A 23531-nucleotide genomic window follows, 5' to 3' on the forward strand; every position below is an offset into this window, starting at 1 on the left:
TCTGAGTCGGAACAACCCTGGCATTTGCTCCCATAGCGCTCGCTGTTTATTTATTTTGCGTGAGATAGTATTTGTGTATACTGGGAACCTGTTTAACGCAGATCTCACTCGCTTCTTTGCTGATGCAGACACACACACAAACACACACACACCACCTCTCCATCGCTGTCATACGCCTACCGATTGGCTGCAGCTGAAGCAATGCATACGCTGTTCCCTAGCAACAGAGTGCCGGTTAACCAATAAGACACCTCTCTGAGAGGAACAGGCTACTTTTTTATTCCTCTGTTACTAAGGTGCATAGCAGACTGTTTAGGGTTCTTCTCTGTGCATGCATCTTTGCACTGTATATGTCTGCACTAGTGCCCTTTAGCTTCCTGCAGCAGGTAGCAGATTCTGTCCCTTAGCGTCATCAAACTGCTGCAGACAAACTGAGGCGAGCATACATACTAGAGAGGAGGCAGGAGCTTAATTTAGCAGTTTACACACAAGCGGAGTGAGAGTAGGATGAAGTGAAGTTGTGACTTGATTTTTCCTGTTGCTTTCATTAGCTAATGCTAAAGCCGTATTATCTCCAGGGATTAGGGAGTTATCAGAACCATCCACCAGCTAAAGTTAAGACATAACCCTAAAAAACACAAATTAAGAAAATCACATTACAACAGTGTAATCCCTTCTGCTTGTTCAGTGCTACTGAAAAAAAAAAAAAAATTCTCCCTTTAATTCAGGTGGGTGAACGTTGTGCTAGTCCCGCAGGATTATCTTAAAATGAGGGATAACACTTTGTTATGTCACAGTGGACGGAATGTGTTCTCATGACAGCGGGGTTACAAATCCTTTTAGTCAAATCAATGTGTGGTAGTGATGCGACAAATTTGAGAAATGCTTCATCCAGCTGCTGGATGGCTATCAAGCTTTGCAAATATAAACAATACTGCAATGTAAAGCAACAATGAACGTTTCTATCAGGACAACCGGCAGAAGTGGGCTAACCACTGCTCTGTAATCCTACCTTTAAGCTTGTTATACTTTTGCTACACTATAAAGAAGAGAAGGGCAAAAAATATTCAAATATGTACAAAAATTATAAAATAAACTACAACTAGGGGGCACACAGTGGTGCAATGGGTAGACCTGCTGCCTTGCAGCAAGGTTACAAGTTCGATTCCCAGCCCGCAGTCTTTCTGCATGGAGTTTGCATGTTCTCACTGTGCATGTGTGGGTTCTCTCTGGGTACTCCGGCTTCCTCCCACAGTCCAAAAACAGGTTAATTGACTTCTCTAAATTCTCCATAGGTGTGAGTGTGTGTGTGTGAATGGTAATTTGTCCTGTTTGTCTCTGTGTTGCCCTGCGATAGACTGGCGACCAGTCCAGGGTGTACCCTGCCTCTCGCTCATTGACAGTTGGAGACAGGAACCAGCACCTCTCACGACCCCAGCAGGAATAAGAATGACAGAAAATGGATGGATGGATGGATGGATGTTACATCTAATTATTTTTTTGGTCCTTTTATTTATTTATATTTTTGGCACTCGTCAAATCAATTAGCAATGGTTGCACCAAACCATCTTGAACCCCTACTTGTTGTTTTGCAACCCCCTTTTCAAAGGGTCCCGAGCTCTACCCTGGAAAACCCTGCTATAGATTGTATGCAACCAGTGGAATTGGGTCTGCATGTAGGGCTGTTTCACAAATGTGTTTAAGTTCATAAGTTTTATCAATATTTTCCTTAAAGCTACAGTGTGTAATTTTTAGCGACATCTAACGTTCAGACTGCAGACCGCAGCAACATGAACATCTCCCCCCCACCGCTTCTCCCCCCCAACAGTACGGCGAGCGTTACGGGACAAAATGTCTTCCACGACGTCTGCATCACCTACCTTCTCAAGTGATGAGGTTTGTTTACATAGATAATTTTACAGATAGTATTCTCAGGCATAATGCTGCCATCTATTGTTCAGTACCGTCTCAGTTCATCTCTCTCAACTTGCCGTAGTTACTTTCGAGCGTAATGGGCGATCTCGCAATCGCTAGTTTGTTGGCTCTGCGCTGCCGTAGCGCAAAGATGTCTGCCTCCATGCCTGCGAGACCCGCTCCTATGTAATTATAAATAAAGAATTCTAAGGCAACGCAAATATTAAGGTTAAGAGGCTGAGCTCGTAGATGATGATAAATAACATAGTTATGTATAATATATTAGATTTCTGACTGTATAGCCCTGTAATTATTACACACTGTAGCTTTAAAGTCAAAAATAGCGCAGACTCTCAATCTCTTGCAGTGTTCTCTCTCCCAGGGAAGAAATATCAGGAGAAACAAAAACAACTTGACTAAATGAACTTCATTCCTAAACTCCTGCTCAAGTTATAGTCCTGAAACCACATTCAGGACAACAATCTGCAGACTGATCAAAAGCTAAGTGGACCTCTTAGAATTGATTCTTGTAAAAACAGACTGTTCTACAACAGTTCTCTCTAAGTTTGTAGAAATTACCAATTACCAATGACTGCAAACATGAGCATCTGAAAGAAAAGGGCAAAGGTGCCACAGCTCAGATCCATCCATCCAACAAGGTCAGGGCTAAGCTTTCCTGAACTTTGGAGACGCCTCACCTTTTAAAAACAGATGTTATTGGTCTGAAAAAATAATAATAATTACTTAGAAATTATGGAAGTTGATGATTTTATGATATTTTAATGCGTTTACTCTTGTAACGGCTAGCAAGAAACCAATGATGATAGCATGTTACCCCATGCAGACATTACTTGAGTAAAGCAAACTTTATTTTATTGATGTTAATTATTATTATTATTATTAGTTATTATTAGTCTACTAGTGGTTCCTAGAATTTCAGGCTCCTCTCCTGGCTCCTCAGGAGAGGCTCCTCTCCAACTACCAGTTTTAGACACCCTGTCTTCTTTTAAGACTAGGCTTAAAACTTTCCCTTTTGATAAAACTTATAGTTAGAGTGGCTCAGGTTATCCTGAGCTACGTATCTCTATAGTTCTGCTGCTATAGGTTTAGACTTCTGGAGAACATAGGGACCCCTGTTTCATCATTCTGCTTCATTCTATCTCTGTTCTCCTACTCTGCAGAATCTGTTAGTTCAATCTCTAATCTTATGCTCTCTCTGCTTTTTCTCATAGTAGCTTCGCCTCGTCTGTTCCTGTTTGGCTGTGAAGCCATCCTGGAGAGAAATATCAGCTGTGCTGCTGCCATCAAAACCTTTGTGTATAGATGTTCGAAATTGGCCTGTTTTTCAAGTTGGCTTGGAGCTCGTCTGCCTGGCTGTGTCTTTCCTGAACCGGGCCGCCTTTTACAGTTCCATTTTTTTGTCTGCTTCTGTCTCCTTGAACCCCAATCAGCCTCTGCAGATGGCTGCTCACACTTAGCCTGGTTCTGCTGGAGGTTTCTTCCTGTTAAAAGAGAGTATTTCCTCTCCACTATCACTACAAGCATGCTTAGTGTGAGAGATTGCATTCACATCAACGAGTTGATGCAATCAACTGGTTTTCCTTAGAAAGAAAACTTTGAATCAATTTGACTGTATGATCTGGTGAACTGTAAAGTGCCCTTGAGATGACGTGTGCTGTGAATTGGCGCTATGTAAATAAACTAAATTGTATTGAATATTTCCAGCAGTTTTGCTCTTATGCTTTAATTTCCTTGCAATCAGTTTAATCTTATTTAGCATCTGCCTTTCTTGTTTGCCACTGAGCATCCAAGTCGGTTTACCAGTGCTTAGCCTTGGTTTAGCTCATGGCCTACATGTAAATTTTGGTCACTTTTCTTTCAGCCCATCATCGTTGAATAGGTATTATATGCCTCTGTACCACAGATGCCATGCCAGTTTAGCAACCACTTCAGCGTGTCAGTTATCTTTTACTTTATCAAATGCTATATAGGTCCATCCAAGCGCAACATTCCCTGATACTTATAGAGTATGCTACACTATCCAAAAGGTGAGAAACATCAGAGAATATTTCAATTTCAAAGAGCCTTTCAGCCAATAGAGAAAGAGACATTCTAGGGTACCAGATGCAGATTTCAACAATACACCACAATGGGACTCTCACTACCCGATCCGTCCCGGAAGCACAATCCGTACCATCAGCTTATTTGCGCAAGCACAACCTGATATGCATTTAAGTAGATTTTGATTTTATTTTGTAAAAAAAGTCCTAAATTACATTTTCCCGCCCCAAAAATAGTTAAAGCAGGGGTTTTCATTGTTTTCTAGGCCAAGGACCCCCAAACTGATGGCGAGATGGAGCATGGGACGCCCTAATTATATATGTATATTGTATAAAATTGTGTTAAATCAAACTGGTCCTATAGTCACCCTATTACAGCTGGATTAATGTAATGAAAGTAATTTTGCCCTGGGATTATTAAAGTATATCTGATTCGGATTCTGATTCCTCGTTGATGGGACAGGTGAATGAAACGGTGCCCAGCTCCTGTGGGTCGCTGAATGTGTGCATTTATGACTGAATGACATCTTCTGCCTCCATTTATCTGCTTACTACAGTGTGTTGAATTCATGTTAATGTGTATTAGTATACATTTCAATTAGTAGAAAAAATTGCAGTGGGGGAATAAAAAAATAAAAAGTCTAATCAACCAAAGAGCAGTTTAAAAGAGAAAATGTAAAAAGCATCAAAAGTGTCTCAAAAAGTCATAAAACATTTTTAAAGATGTGTATAAGCATTCTTTAGTGAGTTAAGGATAGAAATAAGTACGTTTATTACCATAATTACATTATATATGGAAACTTGGCTGTATATCTGCTTGCGCATGCGCAAATGAGCTGATGGTATGGAACATGCTTCCAGGAGGGATCGGGTAGTGACAAAGACAACAAAGCTGCACAAAAATAAGCATAAAAACAGCTCATAAGTGCCATATTGTCAGCTATGGGGGAAGAGAAATGCAGCTGTGGACCGACCAAACAGTACATAGACAAGGACATTCATAGGGCACATAGTTTGTGTTTTTGTTTAGAAGTCAAAAGCACTTTCCTTTAGTCTAATCTTATGGATTAGATTACATTTGATCAGATGACAGAGTACGTCTGGCTTTCCAATGGTAGTCCCTAAAGTCTGATGCTGGATAAGAGGAACCCTACTAACATCTATAGACTGTTTCAGAATTTAGGTTCTAGGGATATCACGAACTCCAGCCCTAGGAAAGTTTTATATATAAGTGAGTGTCAGAGCATCTTAGACTTACAGAGTTTCCTGTATGTGGCGTGAGGCTGAAGTCCTGCAGATCAGGTATGATGGGGGAGGATTTCAGGGGGGGAGACAGGGTGAGGTCTCGCCGTAGTGGCCGTGAATCCATTTTCTCTCCCTGTCTGTCCCCTGTGTGTGTTGAGTCTTTAGCCCCCTCCCTCCCCTCCCAATTCTTATGCCTCTGTCTTGGCGCGCCGTGTGAATGCCCCTCTACGTGGGTGTGCCCATGCCTTTCCTCCCCATGCCCATGGGGCTTGTGGGTAGTGGAGTCTCTGGGTTGTAAAGGCTTCATCTCTATCTCGTAGTTGCTGATCTTCTCCTCGTCCTGCTCCAACAGTCGTCCCCCCCTGCTGTGCGTTCCTCTGTGTCCAGACGTCCAAGTGGTGGATGATGATGACTCTGTCCACCTGTCTCCTCTAGCCTGTCTGTGATTGGAGCCATGTTCCCGTGTTTTGTGATTGGAGGAGCTGTGTTTGTGTCCGTTGGTCCGGCTTCCTCCTCGACCGCTGATCCCGCTCCCCCCTTTTGACAGCATTCCCCTCCTCCTGTCCTCACTCCAGCTGTTGGCCCGTGGATACTCCTCTTTTGTCCCTCGCTCACCACCCCCGCTGCCTCCCTCCATCAGCACTTGGATCTCCGTGTGCACCCTTTCCCCACCTTTCTCGTTTCTGTCCCCCCCCTCCTTCCCCCTGTCCCCATGGTCCACGGCGGTCTGACGGTGGAAACGGGCGCTCTTGCTGCGCTGTGAAGGCCGAGCAGGTGGAGGTGGTGTGTGGGGCGGTGAAGAAGAAGGTGGGCTGAGGTCGGGGGTGGCAGCATCATTGGAGGGGTCATCAGATGCAACACTTTTTGTGTAAAGATCTGGGCTTTCCGCTGTGCCAGCACTACTCGACAGCCCCTCACCCTCTACTTCACTGGAAACCTGACGTTTGGGACGCTGAACCTCCATACCTGCAGAGACACAGACTGCATTAGACTCCTTAATAAGTGGTTGTCAACATCCATTATTTCCTTTCTACAATGATCTAAAAAATGCAGCAATAACTGCACAGACTGTGCTAGCACCAAACATTTCCCAGTCTGTGTTTGGATCTGACAACAAAATCGAACCCAGTATCTCGGTGTTATTGCTGAATGAAAGTTTGAGTGACGCAGTGAGGAAAGCCCTGCTAGCTTTGCTTCAACGTCTGTGTGACCCAGCCAATGCCTTGAGATATCTTTGTTTGTGGCTCAGCTCTGTACAAACAAACTGAATTAAATGACTAATAAAGAGCTAAACAATTTCCTAAAACCTTAAAAGATCTGACCAGACATCATTTTATTTGTAGTCTAGTCTGTATTTATGGAACCAGTTTGGTATAATGTAAATTATATGATACAAAATTGTCATGTTTTAAGGCAGTAGTCTTCAGCCACACTTCAGAGAGGTCTCTGATTCTTAGCTAAAGGAATTAGGTGGTTAACTTTTGAGACTGAAACCTCTAAATGTATGCTTTAGGTGTTTTGTTCTTTTTCTTGTCTTATATTTAACAGGTACATGACTGTGAGAAGGATTCTGATATTTTACTTTTTCTTCCTGATACATTGTAGTTTAAGATAATCAAAACATGTCAGACAAATTATAAGCTAGAATATAATTAAAAGCAAAATTAATTCAACTTTTAAGATGTCAAGCCTCCCCAAAGAGCCTGGTTTTGTGAAAAAGTTTCCAGTAGTAAACTCAGTAATTAATCAGTCTGTCCGTATCATTCCCCCTCAAATATTGGCGACTTTATTTACCCTCACTTTTTAAAATAGTATTTTTGTATATATACACTATATTGCCAAAAGTATTTGCTCACCCATCCAAATTATTGGAATCAGGTGTTCCAATCACTTCCATGGCCACAGGTGTATAAATTCAAGCACCTAGGCATGCAGACTGTTTTTACAAACATTTGTGAAAGAATGGGTCGCTCTCAGGAGCTCAGTGAATTCCAGCGTGGAACTGTGATAGGATGCCACCTGTGCAACAAATCCAGTCGTGAAATTTCCTCGCTCCTAAATATTCCACAGTCAACTGTCAGCTGTATTATAAGAAAATGGAAGTGTTTGGGAACGACAGCAACTCAGCCACGAAGAGGTAGGCCACGTAAACTGACGGAGCGGGGTCAGCGGATGCTGACGCGCATAGTGCGAAGAGGTCGCCAACTTTCTGCAGAGTCAATCACTACAGACCTCCAAACTTCATGTGGCCTTCAGATTAGCTCAAGAACAGTGCGCAGAGAGCTTCATGGAATGGGTTTCCATGGTCGAGCAGCTGCATCCAAGCCATACATCACCAAGTGCAATGCAAAGCGTCGGATGCGGTGGTGTAAAGCACGCCGCCACTGGACTCTAGAGCAGTGGAGACGCGTTCTCTGGAGTGACGAATCGCGCTTCTCCATCTGGCAATCTGATGGACGGGTCTGGGTTTGGCGGTTGCCAGGAGAACGGTACTTGTCTGACTGCATTGTGCCAAGTGTAAAGTTTGGTGGAGGGGGGATTATGGTGTGAGGTTGTTTTTCAGGAGCTGGGCTTGGCCCCTTAGTTCCAGTGAAAGGAACTCTGAATGCTTCAGCATACCAAGACATTTTGGACAATTCCATGCTCCCAACTTTGTGGGAACAGTTTGGAGCTGGCCCCTTCCTCTTCCAACATGACTGTGCACCAGTGCACAAAGCAAGGTCCATAAAGACATGGATGACAGAGTCTGGTGTGGATGAACTTGACTGGCCTGCACAGAGTCCTGACCTCAACCCGATAGAACACCTTTGGGATGAATTAGAGCGGAGACTGAGAGCCAGGCCTTCTCGTCCAACATCAGTGTGCGACCTCACAAATGCGCTTCTGGAAGAATGGTCAAAAATTCCCATAAACACACTCCTAAACCTTGTGGACAGCCTTCCCAGAAGAGTTGAAGCTGTTCTAGCTGCAAAGGGTGGACCGACGTCATATTGAACCCTATGGATTAGGAACGGGATGTCACTTAAGCTCATATGTGAGTCAAGGCAGGTGAGCAAATACTTTTGGCAATATAGTGTATATATATATATATATATATATATATATATATATATATATATATATATATATATATATATATATATATATATATATATATATATATATATATATATATATATATATATATATATACAGTGGGGCAAAAAAGTATTTAGTCAGCCACCAATAGTGCAAGTTCTCCCACTCAAAAAGATGAGAGAGGCCGGTAATTTTCATCATAGATATACCTCAACTATGAGAGACAAAATGAGAAAAAAAAATCACATTGTCTGATTTTTAAAGAATTTATTTGCAAAATATGGTGGAAAATAAGTATTGGTCAGTTACAAACAAGCAAGATTTCTGGCTCTCACAAACCTGTAATTTCTTCTGTAAGAGGTCACACTTTAAACTCCACCATGGCCAAAACTAGAGAGCTGTCAAAGGACACCCGAAACAAAATTATAGACCTGCACCAGGCTGGGAAGTCTGAATCTGCAATAGGTAAACAGCTTGGTGTGAAGAAATCAACTGTGGGATCAATTATTAGAAAATGGAAAACATACAAGACCACTGATAATCTTCCTCGATCTGGGGCTCCACGCAAGATCTCACCCCGTGGGGTCAAAATGATCACAAGAACGGTGAGTAAAAATCCCAGAACCACACAGGGGGACCTAGTGAATGACCTGCAGAGAGCTGGGACCAAAGTAACAAAGGCTACCATCAGTAACACACTACGCCGCCAGGGACTCAAATCCTGCAGTGCCAGACGTGTCCCCCTGCTTAAGCCAGTACATGTCAAGGCCCGACTCAAGTTTGCTAGAGAGCATTTGGATGATCCAGACGATGACTGGGAGAATATCATATCGTCAGATGAAACCAAAATAGAACTTTTTGGTAAAAACTCTACTCGTCGTGTTTGGAGGAGAGAGAATGCTGAGTTGCATCCAAAGAACACCATACCTACAGTGAAGCATTGGGGTGGAAACATCATGCTTTGGGGCTGTTTTTCTGCTAAGGGACCAGGACGACTGATCCGTGTGAAGGAAAGAATGAATGGGGCCATGTATCCTTCCATCAGCAAGGGCATTGAAGATGAAACGTGGCTGGGTCTTTCAGCATGACAATGATCCCAAACACACCACCCGGGTAATGAAGGAGTGGCTTCGTAAGAAGCATTTCAAGGTCCTGGAGTGGCCTAGCCAGTCTCCAGATCTCAACCCCATAGAAAATCTTTGGAGGGAGTTGAAAGTCCGTGTTGCCCAGCGACAGCCCAGAACATCACTGCTCTAGAGGAGATCTGCATGGAGGAATGGGCCAAAATACCAGCAACAGTGTGTGAAAACCTTGTGAAGACTTACAGAAAACGTTTGATCTCTGTCATTGCCAACAAAGGGTATATAACAAAGTATTGAGATGAACTTTTGTTATTGACCAAATACTTATTTTCCACCATATTTTGCAAATAAATTCTTTAAAAATCAGACTATATATATATATATATATATATATATATATATATATATATATATATATATATATATATATATATATATATATATATATATATTTATTTTATTTTTTTATCAGTTAAAAAAAGCTGTTGGGTACATGAGGAAGATGATGTCCGGCCAGTCCAAACAAACAATGCTGCTAAATGCCAGAGCTGATGCTTGTTGGCATACATGTTCTCCCATAAACACAGGCGGCATTTTTTTAGCACAATGATGAAACAGAGTTGAAAAGATGGCAGAGTTTTGCACCAGTCATCCTGTCTTTGTGTGCGGGTGTGTCATGATGCATGGTCCTTATGCGACGGCTACCTGCAGAGCTCCATAGGTGTGACTGACAGACATGGAAACACAAAGCTGGAGGGTGGCCGTCATTGACCTTTAGCATCAACCTCCCCCCAGCCGCCACATATAAGATATCAACACGTGTTTGGTTTGTTCACATGAGTGTTAGCACACGCAGTGTTAGGTAAGTCTGCAAGGCTACATATAGGGTGCTTGTCTTCTGTTTCTGCTTTTTGGACACTCTCAAATGTTTTACATTATCAAAAAGATTTATTACAGAAGTGATGCATCGATGATCTAATCCTCTAAGGGTAAAATTGTTGATTTCCCCACCTTTCATAAGGTCACTATAAGGCTAGACTTCTGTAACACGTTTATAAACATGACATGAAGTAGGCTAGAAGATCTCAGAAAGCAACACGCCATGCTCTGATTTACAGTACAACAAGTCTACAACTGATCAGAGACAAAGTCGCTGACATCTATCAGTCAGGAGAGGCTTATATACCCCAGTGAACCTCTGTAAGAACATTAAATAGAGAAAAGGTAAATTATAGGATTTGTTGGTCTTTGTTGGTCAAAATTCCTCGATCATATTGAAATTTATTTGGCTTCAAAGAGGAAGAGTCAGCTGAATACACATTTATATAATTGAAAAACAAATAATCCCATTGACTCATTCAGTGACTCATTGAGAAGATTACTGAACAATCCAGAACAAAATCTGAAGCTCTGCTTCTGGCAAAAAAGGACTAAAGTGGAACCTTTTGGAAGGTGTATCTCCACCAACAGACAAGCATGATTGTGGTAGTTTCATAATGTGTTGCAGTTTTTTAATTGCTGCTAATGATGTAACTATGAGCTTGCTCTCTAGCAAAAAATAGAGAAGCAGAATCTCCTATGAAGAATCTCAAGAGAATCATTTAGAGCAAACCAGCAAGTCCAGCTTAGAATGGCCCAACACAACAAGGTCCAGGCCTGATCAAGGTGTTGTGGTTGTTTGAGTTTGAACATCTTCTAAATAAAATAATTTAGCATGGAAAAGACAATTGATTGATGTTAAAGACTCATTGCTTATCATCACAAATGCTTCACGGCAGCTGTTAGAATCATTTACTCAGTTTAAGGGGGCAATTACTTTTCCATCAGGACCAGGTCATTACTTTTACCCTCAATGAATTAAATCATGACTTTGTTGTTTTTGTTTTTGCATTGCTTAACTTATCTTTTCTTTATCTTTTTTTTATTATCAAAATTAGCTTGATCTGAAAATCTGGGTTAAAAAACTGTATTGTTACTAAATACAAAATAAATAAAAAATATCCACAATTTAAAGCAAATTTGAAACTGAATCAGTTAAAGGTATAGTGGAGGATTTTTAACATTTTTTTTTTCAAAAGAACCACCCTCTCCTCTTAAAAAAACAGATGCACAACCCTGTACCTGCTTCCGAGAGGGAACACCTTTTAAACATGTGTAAGAACATGCACGAGCCCATTTCTCCTTGTGTACAAACTGTTTAAAAGTTGCTGTTTGCATCGCTCATACAAGCTTACTTTCCAAAAAAAGATTTTTCCACTATGTCAGAATCTGAAGAAGCATGGGAGGGTGCAAATAGTTTAGAACTTTCTTACAGCACTGTACATAAAGGGTAAATGCTTGGCTTCAAGGGAGAAACGTTCTGATTTTGGTAATGCTCTGTGTACATGTGGTTGTGAGCCCACCATTTCCAGGGTGTTGGAAGGATGGGGAGAACTGCTTGGCGGTGACCCTCGCCATTCGACTCTCCTCATGAGCTTTCTGGGCGGCTCCCACCGCTGCCTCTGCTTTACCCTGGGCATGAGCCGTCCTACAACAAACAAACACAAAAATTCAAAATACAGCAACAGAAATAAAATCAGAAACATATCACTGGCTCTGGTCAAACTGGAGCCAGTCTAACGTCTCCTGAACCAAACCAGCTTTATAAAGTACTTTTAAAAAAGCAAGACTGACAAAAAGGCTCATGATGCCATGCAATATAGCAAGGTTCCCAGGTCCTCTGGAAGACAAACAGACCCACAGCATCATAGATATCTCATCATACCTAACAGTGGAAACCAGGATTTTCTCCACATCAAAACTATGGCCCCTTTGATTTTGTTAAAATATTTACTTCCTAAGGTATATTTTTCCCTTATGAATAAATCTACTCAAGGATGAATTTTCCAATTATTATTATTATTCTGTTGCGATACAAATGTGTATATTTAAAGGCTTTTGTCAAGTCTTTACTAGTGCCTATAAATGTTTTATTTAAATATTTTACATTAAATAATAAATTTATTAGAAGGACAACAAAAGCCGCAATGTAGAAACAGCTCAGGATGAAAGAACGAATGGTTTCGACTATAGAGATGAGCCAATGGCCGTCCTGTTATGTTTGTCATCACCAGTCCAATAGGAAGATGTTCCAATTAGCTCTTTAGGGGAAATGAAGAATCTTCTTCACATTTTTCATTAACCTCAACCGCAACAATAAATATCACTTTTTTATGCTTTTATAAGGTAAAGAATCACAGATAGAAACCATCTTTATCTGGGTTATATAGTTTATTTTTAGGGGAAAATATCTAATTTTATTAGGATTCTTGAGCTAAAGGGGAGATAAACAGCAGTAATCAACAAATAACTGGGTTTTTGTCCCAGTGGCTGTGGGCGGACTGTCACTTCAGAGCTGAAGAATGATGGTGAAGCTGCACCAATCACAAAACAATTTCTCTCACTGTTTTGATGAGTCTTATCCTGTCTAATGATTGCTTTGTAGCATCGTGTTCAGATGCTGTTTGATTTTTTTTAATCAACATCTCTGATGATCTCTCTGGTCTTTCGGTCAAACCTTGTGATTATTCTCTGATTATGTCAAGCACACCTTTTGTGTCTGTCTCTCTTTTTCTGTTGGTCCTTCAAGGTCCGATTTGCAGAAGGCTCTCTGCTCGTTTGTGCACCTCCTGTCTGTGCATTCCTCTCCTCTCTCTGGGCAGTAAGTCTTGATGCAGTGTTGCATGTCGATGGCTATCGATTTCTTTCCACTCTGCTTTTCTGTGCCAGACTCACAGTATACTCAATACTACCTGTCATGGGAATGCAAGCCTGATGGCTGTTGTGTTGGTCATAAATAAAGGAGCGGAAACTGAATGTTTGTGTTTTAATTTTTAACAGGAATATTAAAATGTTTTTTTTTAGGGATTCATGCACTCCTTTTAAATATTCCTGCAACTTCTAGTTTCACAAATTTCCTCACAAAAATCAAATTGTTTCTGCTTGTAGAGGAGAAGATGCCTCTTCAAAGAAGCCTTGATTACACAACACAGCTTCGTGTCCAAAAGCAAAAAAAAAAAAGAAACGAGCTACAGATGGAGAGCAGGAGGAGTTAAAAGAAGAGAGGCTGTGAGGTGATGAAGAGAACAGGAGGCGAGTCTTTATCTGAAGAGATGATGCAGATTGGGGAAAGCAGTGGGAGAGCCTCGAGAGAAGATGAAAGCTAAAAGGTGTTTAACTTGAATAAATCACTGCCTGCCTAATTGTGAGGAAGCATAATTACAGTGCTGTCCACCAGGCTGTCAACCTCTGCATTAATGCAAAATTAGGGGGAGGAGGACAAGCAGTTAAATCAAAAGTGATTTTTTTTTTTTTTTTACTGAAAACTTTGAACACATGAGATGTTTTGGAAATATTTGCTTCCTACAGGGGCGGACTCAGTGTTTTCAGAACTTTGCATAATAGATGGGTTGCAACTTTTTAAAGACGCGTGTCAGACAAGTGGACAGCCCAGCTTGACAAAGGCCAGTAATACAAGGTAAAACACACCAAATCCAACAAAGCTTAGAAGAGCTGTTTCACTTCTAAAAACACACTGAGATGGAGGCAGCCATATCCAAGAAAACCCCTAACACACAAAATCGTCTATCCTGGCCAGGGGTCTGCAACCTGAAGCTCAAAATTATAAAGAGCTAGTTCAGATTTTAGATATAGATATAATAACAAATGCTGTTTTTTTCTAAAGGGGGATAATGTATGTAAATGACATGGAATCTGCCTGTAAGGTTTGACTGAATTCACTTTTTTTGTGACATATTGAAACAACCTGAAGCGTAAACGGGCGTTACATGAATTAACTGAATTGTACTGTAGATTTGTGGCTCTAAATAAGATTTATTAAGTTGGAAGAGGGACAAATCGCTCTTTGGAGTTAAAGTTAAATACTATTATGTATGCAGTCTAACACAGGAAAGAATGTGTTGAATGTAGCCAAACATTTCAAACAAGACAGCTTCAAACTAAGCCATACATTTACATAACATAAATACATATCTACACATACAAATCTTTAAGAAGGCAGTGAGACAGTCAAGTCTGTCAAAGGACTGAGCCTATCTAGGAAACTTTACATATTTGGTCTCTGATTTAGTTACTACTTAAAAGAAGGGATGAAGTGAAGGATGATGCATCAACTTGAATATGGGGGGCCATTGTTAGCTTTGTTGAAGCAACAGCTTTCATATACCATTCATGTACACTAAATGTTCCATTAGATCTGATATTAATATTAAACTCCTGCCTCACCCCCTCCTTCTCCACTGCTCACCCAGGGACTGGTGACTGGTTTGCTCCTGGGGTGTAACCTTGTCTTTCTATCTTTCCATGTGTTTAGATCATTTCCAACTGTTTAATATATGGTATCTATACAATTCTTGATAATTTTCACATTTATCAACTTTTTAATACACATTGTTTTAACCTTTTTTTTAGAGTTAGTTTTGTTTAATTTATACTAATTTGACACAAAATGGTGTTGATTATTTATTTTTATTTTTTTTGCTTCTGCTGCTGTAGGGCCATTGCAATTAAATTTCTCCAGATATGTATTTGAAAATTGGGACTTCAAATAATATTCAATAACAAACTAAATCTGCGTATAAGTTATAAGGTCTATGTCAGGTACAATGACAAAAGAGCATCTTAAATCAAAAGAAGAAAATGCAAAAAAGGTTAAAGAAATGAGGGTAGTTTAAAGGTTTTACACAGTGCTGGTTATTCTAAATATTTTTCAGGTTTCCAAATCTGTCAAAATAAAACATATAAAGGAAATATTTCTATATTCTACTCTTTTTTCGTTTTTTTTGTTTTTTCCTTTACTGATTACCCTTTTAGGCTTCCATAATCAGTAATTTTCCTGCTAATTTTGAGTTGCTTTTTTCTGAATTAGTAGATATTTTTGAAATAGATCAGCAGGGCTTGGATTAGCACGAAATGAACAAGCATTGAGATTGATGCCAAGAGAGACAAGTGAGAAAAAACAAAGGATGAGAGGCAAAACAAAGATGGGACAGAAGAGATGGGCAAGACTGGCTGAGGAGAACAGAAGCAGAGAAAGTCTAATCCAGGACTCATGCTCTAAGCTCCTCTATCATTTCTGCCTTGGCTTTGAAGCAGATGATGATGAGGAGGATGATTCATATCTCACAGATCCTTCCGGTTTGCATCGCCACTAATCATCTGTGCGTGCAATCAGGTTGTGGGGACATGAATCTGTTGACTCACTCGCTGATTTGCTTCCTGTTTTGGGAAGCATTCAAGCAAATCAGTTGTTTTTGAAATGATTTGTTTAAAGTCAGACTTAAATTTCAGGAAATTTATGTGAATTAAGTCAATGACTTTTGACTAGAGGGAAACAGAATGTGTGTGTATGTGTGGGTGTATGTGTGTGTGTGTGTGTGTGTGTGTATGTATAACAATCCCTGCATGTGTCCGGCTTCAGGCGAGCTGATGAAACGAGGTCAGAGAATTGCAGTGAGAGTCTCCAACCACAATGCACAATGAGTCACTGGTGTGTTTATCTGGTTTTCACTGATCACAGGTAGCACAGTGACACATCAGTTACATCAACACATGTGACTACACGAACGAGGGCACATCAGCTGGCTAAAGCACAAATAAATTCCGGATATACTGTAACATCAGGCACATGGACAGCAGACTAATTTCTATCGGCTGTAGGATTCTGATTCTGACACAACCTTTACCTCCAACCATCCCTGCTTACTGACATGTTGGTATGAGGATGGAGAAAAGCTCAATAGCAGCCTTTGAGTAACATTAGGATCACATGCAGTCTGGAAGAAGTTAGCAAGATCCTCCTTGAACCAATTTTCCAGCAGTTATCCTGTGACTGTTTCACCTCTCAGGGTTTCTCCTGGAGTTCCACAAGGAAATACCCTGCTGCTCTGTTCTGGGATACTCATATTGAGGCTCTACTGCACTGCAGGAATCTGGGTTAGATGTTGCACTTGGTGTGTGTGTGTGTCTGAAAGAGCAGTGATAAGACAGCCTAAAAGTGTATGGAGGTCTGAGTTATTCTTGAGGGGGAAGTTATGATCTGATTTTCATTCTTCAAGTCAGTCAATTGAGTTCATTAGTGCTGAAAACTTCATTCAGTTTTTAAAAAATAGCTGGTAGAAGGCAAACAAACCCCTCAATGTTTGTTTGCCATATAAATCCAATTGCACTGGATTTATTTTAGATGCATTCAGCATGCTGAGGTGAGTGAACCGTTATCAGTGCATAATGTAGAATTGGATTAGGAAGAATTATTATCAAGACTCAAGAGTCTCTATTTTCAACATGTAACAGTAAAGACATTTTGCTGAGACATGGGCTTAAAATGTTGCCTTGCAAGAAAGATGATTATTGCTAAAGCATTAGTCTCAATACGTTATTTTTTGAACCAATGAAATGCAGTGACATATATGCCATTAACCAGAAGCGGAACCCCACTATTCAGTCTGTTTTAGATGGAACACCCTCTATTCCTGTTTTTTTTTTTAACAAGCAAAGGTAGATGATTTGTACCTTTTGAGGGTGGGAAAGATGATTCCTCCCAACCGTATTTGGCAAGATTTATCAGTTAACTCATCTAGTTGTGAAACAAATCAGAGTGATACGTCACAGGTATTGCTACTACGATTGGCCAAAAGCTCAACATTGGAGGCCAGAGTCATTTAGTGATTTACCTCAAGGGCTTGTACAAGGGATTGTATTAAAAGTCCCTCCCTTTTGCAAACACTTTCCACAGGAGCCTTTACAGGTGGATACTGAGTATTTCAAATCTAACTACATGGAGAAATCTGGCTTTTTTGCAAGGTTATTAAAATGTATCTGCTGTCAAAAAAATACAAATAATACTAAAAATAAATCAAATGCAGCTTGTGTTGCAAAAGTCAATGAAAGAGGCTGGAGGTCTAGTTGGTTTTCCACAGTGGTGTTTAGTGTGATATGGACGTGGGACAAACAGTGCTTTCCCTGGGTGGTTTTTATTTGTATCAATGTGCCTGGCCCTTTTCTCGACTCATACAATGTAAACCAAATCCAGATCTGGTAGTCGGCATCCCACAATGCCCAGTGCTGAGCAAGGTTTAAGCAGAGTTGCTTTGGCCTGTATCAGACACGACTAGTGTGATGTTGTGACGTACGTTCAGTGGTATGATGCAAATTAGCGAGTCGACCTGGTTCTGATGTTGGCACTGTATGCTGATTGGAGCCGAGCCGTTTGAAAGGTGATTTTAACGTGGGTCACTTACCAAGTTGTTTGACACAGGTCAGTGAGCCATTTCCACTTCCCCTAGAGGCCAATTGTTTGCGGTTTCAATAGCTTTTTTGGCCAGTGGGAGAGGGGTGTAATATGAGGCCCTAAAATGGAATGAGGCCACCATAGCATGGCTAATGTGGTTGCTAAGTGTAGGACATTGTCTGCAAAATTCCTCAGGTAGACTGAGATTTACGAACAATACTCAGATGGTTCCCTAAGATGCTGTTCTACACACCTTGGATGTAAACACTTGTTTTTAAGATAACATTACCTTTCTGTCCTCTCAAATCTGTCTCTCAATCCCTTTAAATCTTGAGTCAAAACTCACCAATTCACCAAAAAAATAAAGCGGCCAGAGAGTGTATGCTTTCTGGCTTCCCTCATAAAAATCAATGAGAGGACATGAAAGGTCTCATCACTCTCGGTTTCTAGCTCTGTCATCGTGGAATGACTTCAAGATCTTTTAAAACCGGGGTTTTATTAGCTTGAATCTGGAAACAAAGTGACATCCTATTTTTAACAAGGACACTGTCCCCAAAAATATGTCAAGGCCATTTTTTGCACATGGCCCTGTCCTCATAATGTAAGAGCAAAGCCTCCCTCAGCAGCTAGACACTGGAGTTTATCAGTATAAACGACATGAAGTCTGGTCTTAAAGCTGAAGTCTGTAAGTTTTTAAAAATCACTTTTTTGTCATATTGGCTAAAACTGTCCCTATGCCCGGACAGCAGTACATGTGATATGTAACCTGTGAAAAAAACTGCTTCAATTGGTCCCGCCTACTGCCTGTATTTCAATCTGGAAAGAATAATTCGGGACGAGTCAAAACAACCAATCACAGCCAGAGGAGCGTCTGCTGGAGTGTCAATCACAGCCCACACACGCTGAATCCCGCCCCCCCCCCCCCTTCTGGTCGCATGCGGTAGCCGCGCAGATGCTGTGAGAGGGGTGGAGCTTGGAGGTGGGGCATGAGTGAAGCAGAGAGGGTGGGGGAGTGGAGTGAAACCTGTTTTTCTTCAAATTTTCAGTCGAAGTCTGCTCTCTCCTCAATGTTACAGACTGCAGCTTTAAACTGCAGAGGCACAGATAAATGTGAAAATGTAAAATCTGTGAGGAAAAGGTGGACTTCTTTCAAGGATAGAGAGATATTCCAGATATACACATGTAAACATACTTGGGGCATAAAAAATAACAGATAAAGAAAAAAAAGTCTACACAGGCTGAGACAATTAATGCAGCGAGATAACAGAAAATCTTTATATAGCTGAACCCAATCAAAAACAAAGACTGAAGTTTGACTGAAGTTAAATGTTGTAGCAAGTTTAAATAACAGAATATCAGAAGTACCTGTAAAAAGGAATGAGAAATTGAATAAAACATAACCAAACGTTAAGCACGCTTATTTTCTTCCACTTCTGTTTTTAGATGTTTCAGACAAGTCATAAGTTGAAATATTAATATTTAGTATTTACCTTTTTTTCTTTTGGAATAATTATCATCATTACCTCCATCTCCATGGCTTTAAATCTAGTCTTTCTTTTAAGGCAATAGATGAAAGATGGAAAAAAAAATCTGGAATAAATAACACTGGATTTGTTTCAGGTTGTGCACACTTATTAAAGTACATTTTTTCTTTGATAAATAGAATCCTGCACTCACTAATTATCACAAATTTCCATGTCAAAATCATATTTTTTTTTTTAAGAATAAAAATGACGCTCATATGAACAGCTGCTGCAGAAAAGGAGTTTATATGGTTACATTGATAAGACATTGCGTGGAATACATATTAACAGTCTAAACCCTAAAATCCTTAACAGTCAAACACCCTAAAATCAAGTATGCAAAGAAAAACAAAGTTTTTAATCATAGATCACAGCTGACCCTTAAATTTTGTTCCCAAGGAAGCTCGGCCATGGCAAAGGTGCATGCAGAAACGAGGAGTCCTCCAAAAGTTGAAAAAATGTGACACAGCAGAAAAGTTAGATTAGAACAATATTTCATCAAATTTTATGGATCTAGAGTAACTTTCTGCAGCTATCTCAGCACTAGACTGACCGGACACATAAAATACATGTGATGACCACTTGTAGTCAAAGAGTAACTTCAGAAATGGGCAGAAGAAGCTAGCTACCATGTTTTGTGAATTTTTCCTTTATCAAAGAGGGAGAGAACATCACTCGGTAAAACAGAGAAAGACCATTTTTTATCTTTGCAAATTTATTTATACGCATGAAGAGTTTGAAGGATCTTTTTGTGAATTGCTTTTTGCAGTAGGTATTACAGATGGCATCTAACCAATTCTTGATTTAATAAAACAAAGAAACATGCAGTAAAGTAAACCCTTTGCAGATGCTCATGTTTTTTAGATTACACGTCCTTCTGTTGAACAGGTTTTCCCTTAAAAATTCAGGACAGATGCATCTGGATGGAAACTGTCACTTTTTTAGATTGTTTGGCTTTTCTGGTGATTTAAAGGCAAGTGAATACTTTTCACAACTGGTTTGGCAGATATATCTGTGAGTATGTGTTCTGTAAACCCTCTGGAGAGATTTTAGTGGAACAGCCATACAAGCTGCCTTCCTGAGTTCACATCAATAGACGGTCTCTGTGGTTTTGTTATGCTAAAGCCTTCACACTGACAAAGCCTCTGTATCAAACACTGGTTTCTTGAAACAACAGGGTCTGTGACCCAAACGGATCATTAGCATTTGATGCCACCAGACTTGAATATTAATGTGGATCTTCAGGTCCTGGGACAGTTAATTAATTCCAGTTTTAAGTCTTGATCTTAAAAAAAACAAAAACTTGTGTCTTGTATCTCTCTCTGAAGCTCTTAGCTGCTGTGAAGAAGGTCAGAGAAAAACCATTGACATCCCAACCCAGAATGTGCTCAGTGTTTTAGATAAATGAGCAGTTATAATGAGAACAGGCTCGTATTTCCTGTCTGGAGCTTCAGCTTCATCCGAGCATCAAATGCTGTGGACCGTCTCGCTTCAATTACTGCCCTAACCTCCTTAACCCCTCATTTCATTTTAACCCCAATCTTGTGCTTAATCTGTCCCTGATTTAAAATGTAATATAAAATACAGTTATGCACAGGCATTCTGCTTGGAGTTTTATTTGGGCTGAACAACGGTTCAGGACATCTAACAGGAAGCATGAGGAAGCCCCAGAGCTTCGTTGCCACCTGTTCAGAGCTTGCATCACATTACTAGTTATGGATACGTCAGCCAGCACTCCCTTGTGCCTCCATTTAAAAGGAATTTCTGCAGAAAATAAGAGGGAAGCTCTCACATCTCTTGCCTATTTAAACATTGAATCACACATGTGAAACTTTAGAACTGTTAGGATTCCAGTTTGTGAGGTTTGTTTTTTGTGTTTTCCTCTCTCCACCACCAGGCGGTGCCCTGTCCTCGTTGGGCCTCCCTGCACACCTGTGACTTGTTGGGTCATTACCAGAGGAGTACTTGAGCAGCGCGCTGTCACCACCTCGGGTGTTTGCCAGTATTGGGTACTCTAGCCAAACTGAGATTAGCAGTCTAAACGTAGCATTGTTTCTCTGAGTCTGAACTTGTTTTTTGTCTTTGTTCTTTGGCAGGAAGACTTCCTGTGTTACTGGATAAGCCTGGACCTTCTACCCCTGGAAGGATTTACTTAGTCTCACTGAGCAAGGGGAAAACCTCCACATGATCCGTTCAAGTCCACTCCTGGAAAACCAAGTGACAGTCCGCTCCTTAACTCCTCTGGGTCCTACGTATGTCTGCCTGTCCGCTCTCCAAGTTCCCTCTTCTCTGAATTAAACCCCCACAAACTGGATCCAAGGATAAACCAAGAGCCACCCAAAAGTGAGTTCCTCTTCAGCAATATTCAAGCCTCAGTCTATTTTCCCACTGTCCCTGAACTGATCACTGTGATCTCCCCTTCAGAGTTTCCGGTTCCGGTTCACCAGTCCGCTGATTTCCAGCATTGTTTTCCTCATAGAGTTTCAATCTCCATCAGTGTTTGCTAACCTACAATAAACCTGTTAAACTTTTACCCTTGGTCTCTGAGTGGTTCTCTGCATGTGGGTCAGGTCTTTAATGCCCATTATGACAAAAACCTGTTAACCTTACATAATTTTATCCTCACTTTGTAATTCACTGGCTCAGTATCTCTGCAATGCTGTATTTTAGAGATGGCAGTTCATTCCATCCCAATAAAGATTTGAATACGGGCCTTCTGTATGCAAATAGGGTGACTTACCACTTGACCTAGCTGGCTACAGGGTAAGTCCTCCTTAAGGAAAAACAAACTTTAAACTGAAATTTTTTCTTGAGGAAACTTTCTAATTCTGTTTGAGTACACAATAGCCAGACCAAGACTGCCCTCCCTAAACACCAGACATCATTTAGACTTTGTTTTTTAGGATAAATCAGGTAGGTCAGTCTTAGTCTTGATTTAGTCCAGAAACAGTTGTTAAAATTGGGCTGGGTTTGGTCAGTGTGATTTTGTGCCACTTTAGTCTAATAGTAGACAGTGAAACGTCATTTTTAACAACATGAAAATTACAGCTTTTCACCTTTCACTTTTAAACAAATGTAGACATCGTTTGGATGTAAATCATGTTGTTTTTTCAATGAGGAGTAGTCAGAGCTCCTACCTGGATAGAGCGATCTCAGCCTTCTGTCGGGCGATATCTGCCGCCTTCTGAGCACCCTCCACAGCCCGGTCCACCTTCTCCCGGATCTTGCTAGCCCGGAGAGGGATCAGGTTTTTCCTTTTTCCGCTCACCAGGATGTTTTGCTTATACTTTCCCTCCTCTTTGGTGCCATCTGGAAACGTGGTGCAGCCGTAGCCATGCCGTTTGTTGCTTAGCCACTCCCCTTCATACTGCAGTCCGTCAGACCGCCGACTCACACCAAATCCGGTCCGCTTGTCATTCTTCCACTCCCCACAGTAGGTCTCTGTGGCCGTGGCGTCAATATCATCATCCACAACAGCCAGCTCTGTGTCCGCATCTCCAAGGCTGAAAAGGGCAAAGGTCACACTGATTCTCATTGGTATTATAACACTGGATTTTTGAAATGAATACAATTAAACTGAATCGTTCAGATGAACAAATATAAGTATTACTATTTCCCAAATAAAATATTTAGAATGAAGAAAATTTGTATTTTTTTCAGTTGATTTTTTTCTCCAAATGCTAAGATATTATGGATATTATTGGTTTCTCTCCACCAGCTTTTCACTAGAGGGTTAGCTGTTTTTTGTTTGTTTGTTTTTGTTTCTTATTTTCAGGTAAAACTTGTGTAACTGGGTTAGATTTATATGCAGTCACCTCAGTTTGTGATGGCAACATTAAGTTCTGACTGCTGCACTTAAGCTACTTTCTACTTACCGTACTGTCTGTCTTTATAGGGTTGAAAAGGCATTGCCAAGAATTTGGGACTCAAGAGAACCTTAGCGAGAACCATTATCTACAGACAGTGAAAACAAGGACCTGAGTAAAACCTTCCCAAGAGTCGCTGGCCAACCGAAATTACTCCAAGATGAAGTATCCGGGAAGTCAGAACAGCTTCTAATGCAGGGGTCTGCAACCTGCGGCTCCAGAGCCACATATGGCTCTTTGGACCCTCTCCAGCGGCTCTTAATAGTAGCTAAAATGTATATAAAGAGCTAAATAATTTACTATAATATATACCGGTATCAATAGCTTTAGCGTTTTTTATAAGATGGAAAAGAATGAGATTAAAAGAACCAGAAATATGTTTTAAGAGACATTTTTCTATGAATTAGCTTGAAAATTATATGTTTTAACATTAAAAATACATGAATTGTTGATTGTTTGAAATGGCAACAGCTGAT

General features: G+C 40.5%; 1 protein-coding gene across 1 annotated transcript in view; it reads right to left on the minus strand.

Moving 5' to 3' along the window:
* Window positions 1-23531, minus strand: part of jph3 (junctophilin 3) — a 58966-nt gene that overhangs the window by 8698 nt on the left and 26737 nt on the right. The window contains exons 3-5 of the mRNA XM_038290986.1: window positions 22327-22692; window positions 11782-11906; window positions 5233-6185 (exon numbers count right to left, since the gene is read on the minus strand). Coding sequence (XP_038146914.1) covers window positions 5233-6185; window positions 11782-11906; window positions 22327-22692 — 1444 coding nt within the window. The remainder of the gene's footprint in view (window positions 1-5232; window positions 6186-11781; window positions 11907-22326; window positions 22693-23531) is intronic.

The sequence above is a fragment of the Cyprinodon tularosa genome, unplaced genomic scaffold (assembly GCF_016077235.1).
Source record: "Cyprinodon tularosa strain WSP-4 unplaced genomic scaffold, ASM1607723v1 ctg290, whole genome shotgun sequence".
Classification (NCBI taxonomy): Eukaryota; Metazoa; Chordata; class Actinopteri; order Cyprinodontiformes; family Cyprinodontidae; genus Cyprinodon; species Cyprinodon tularosa.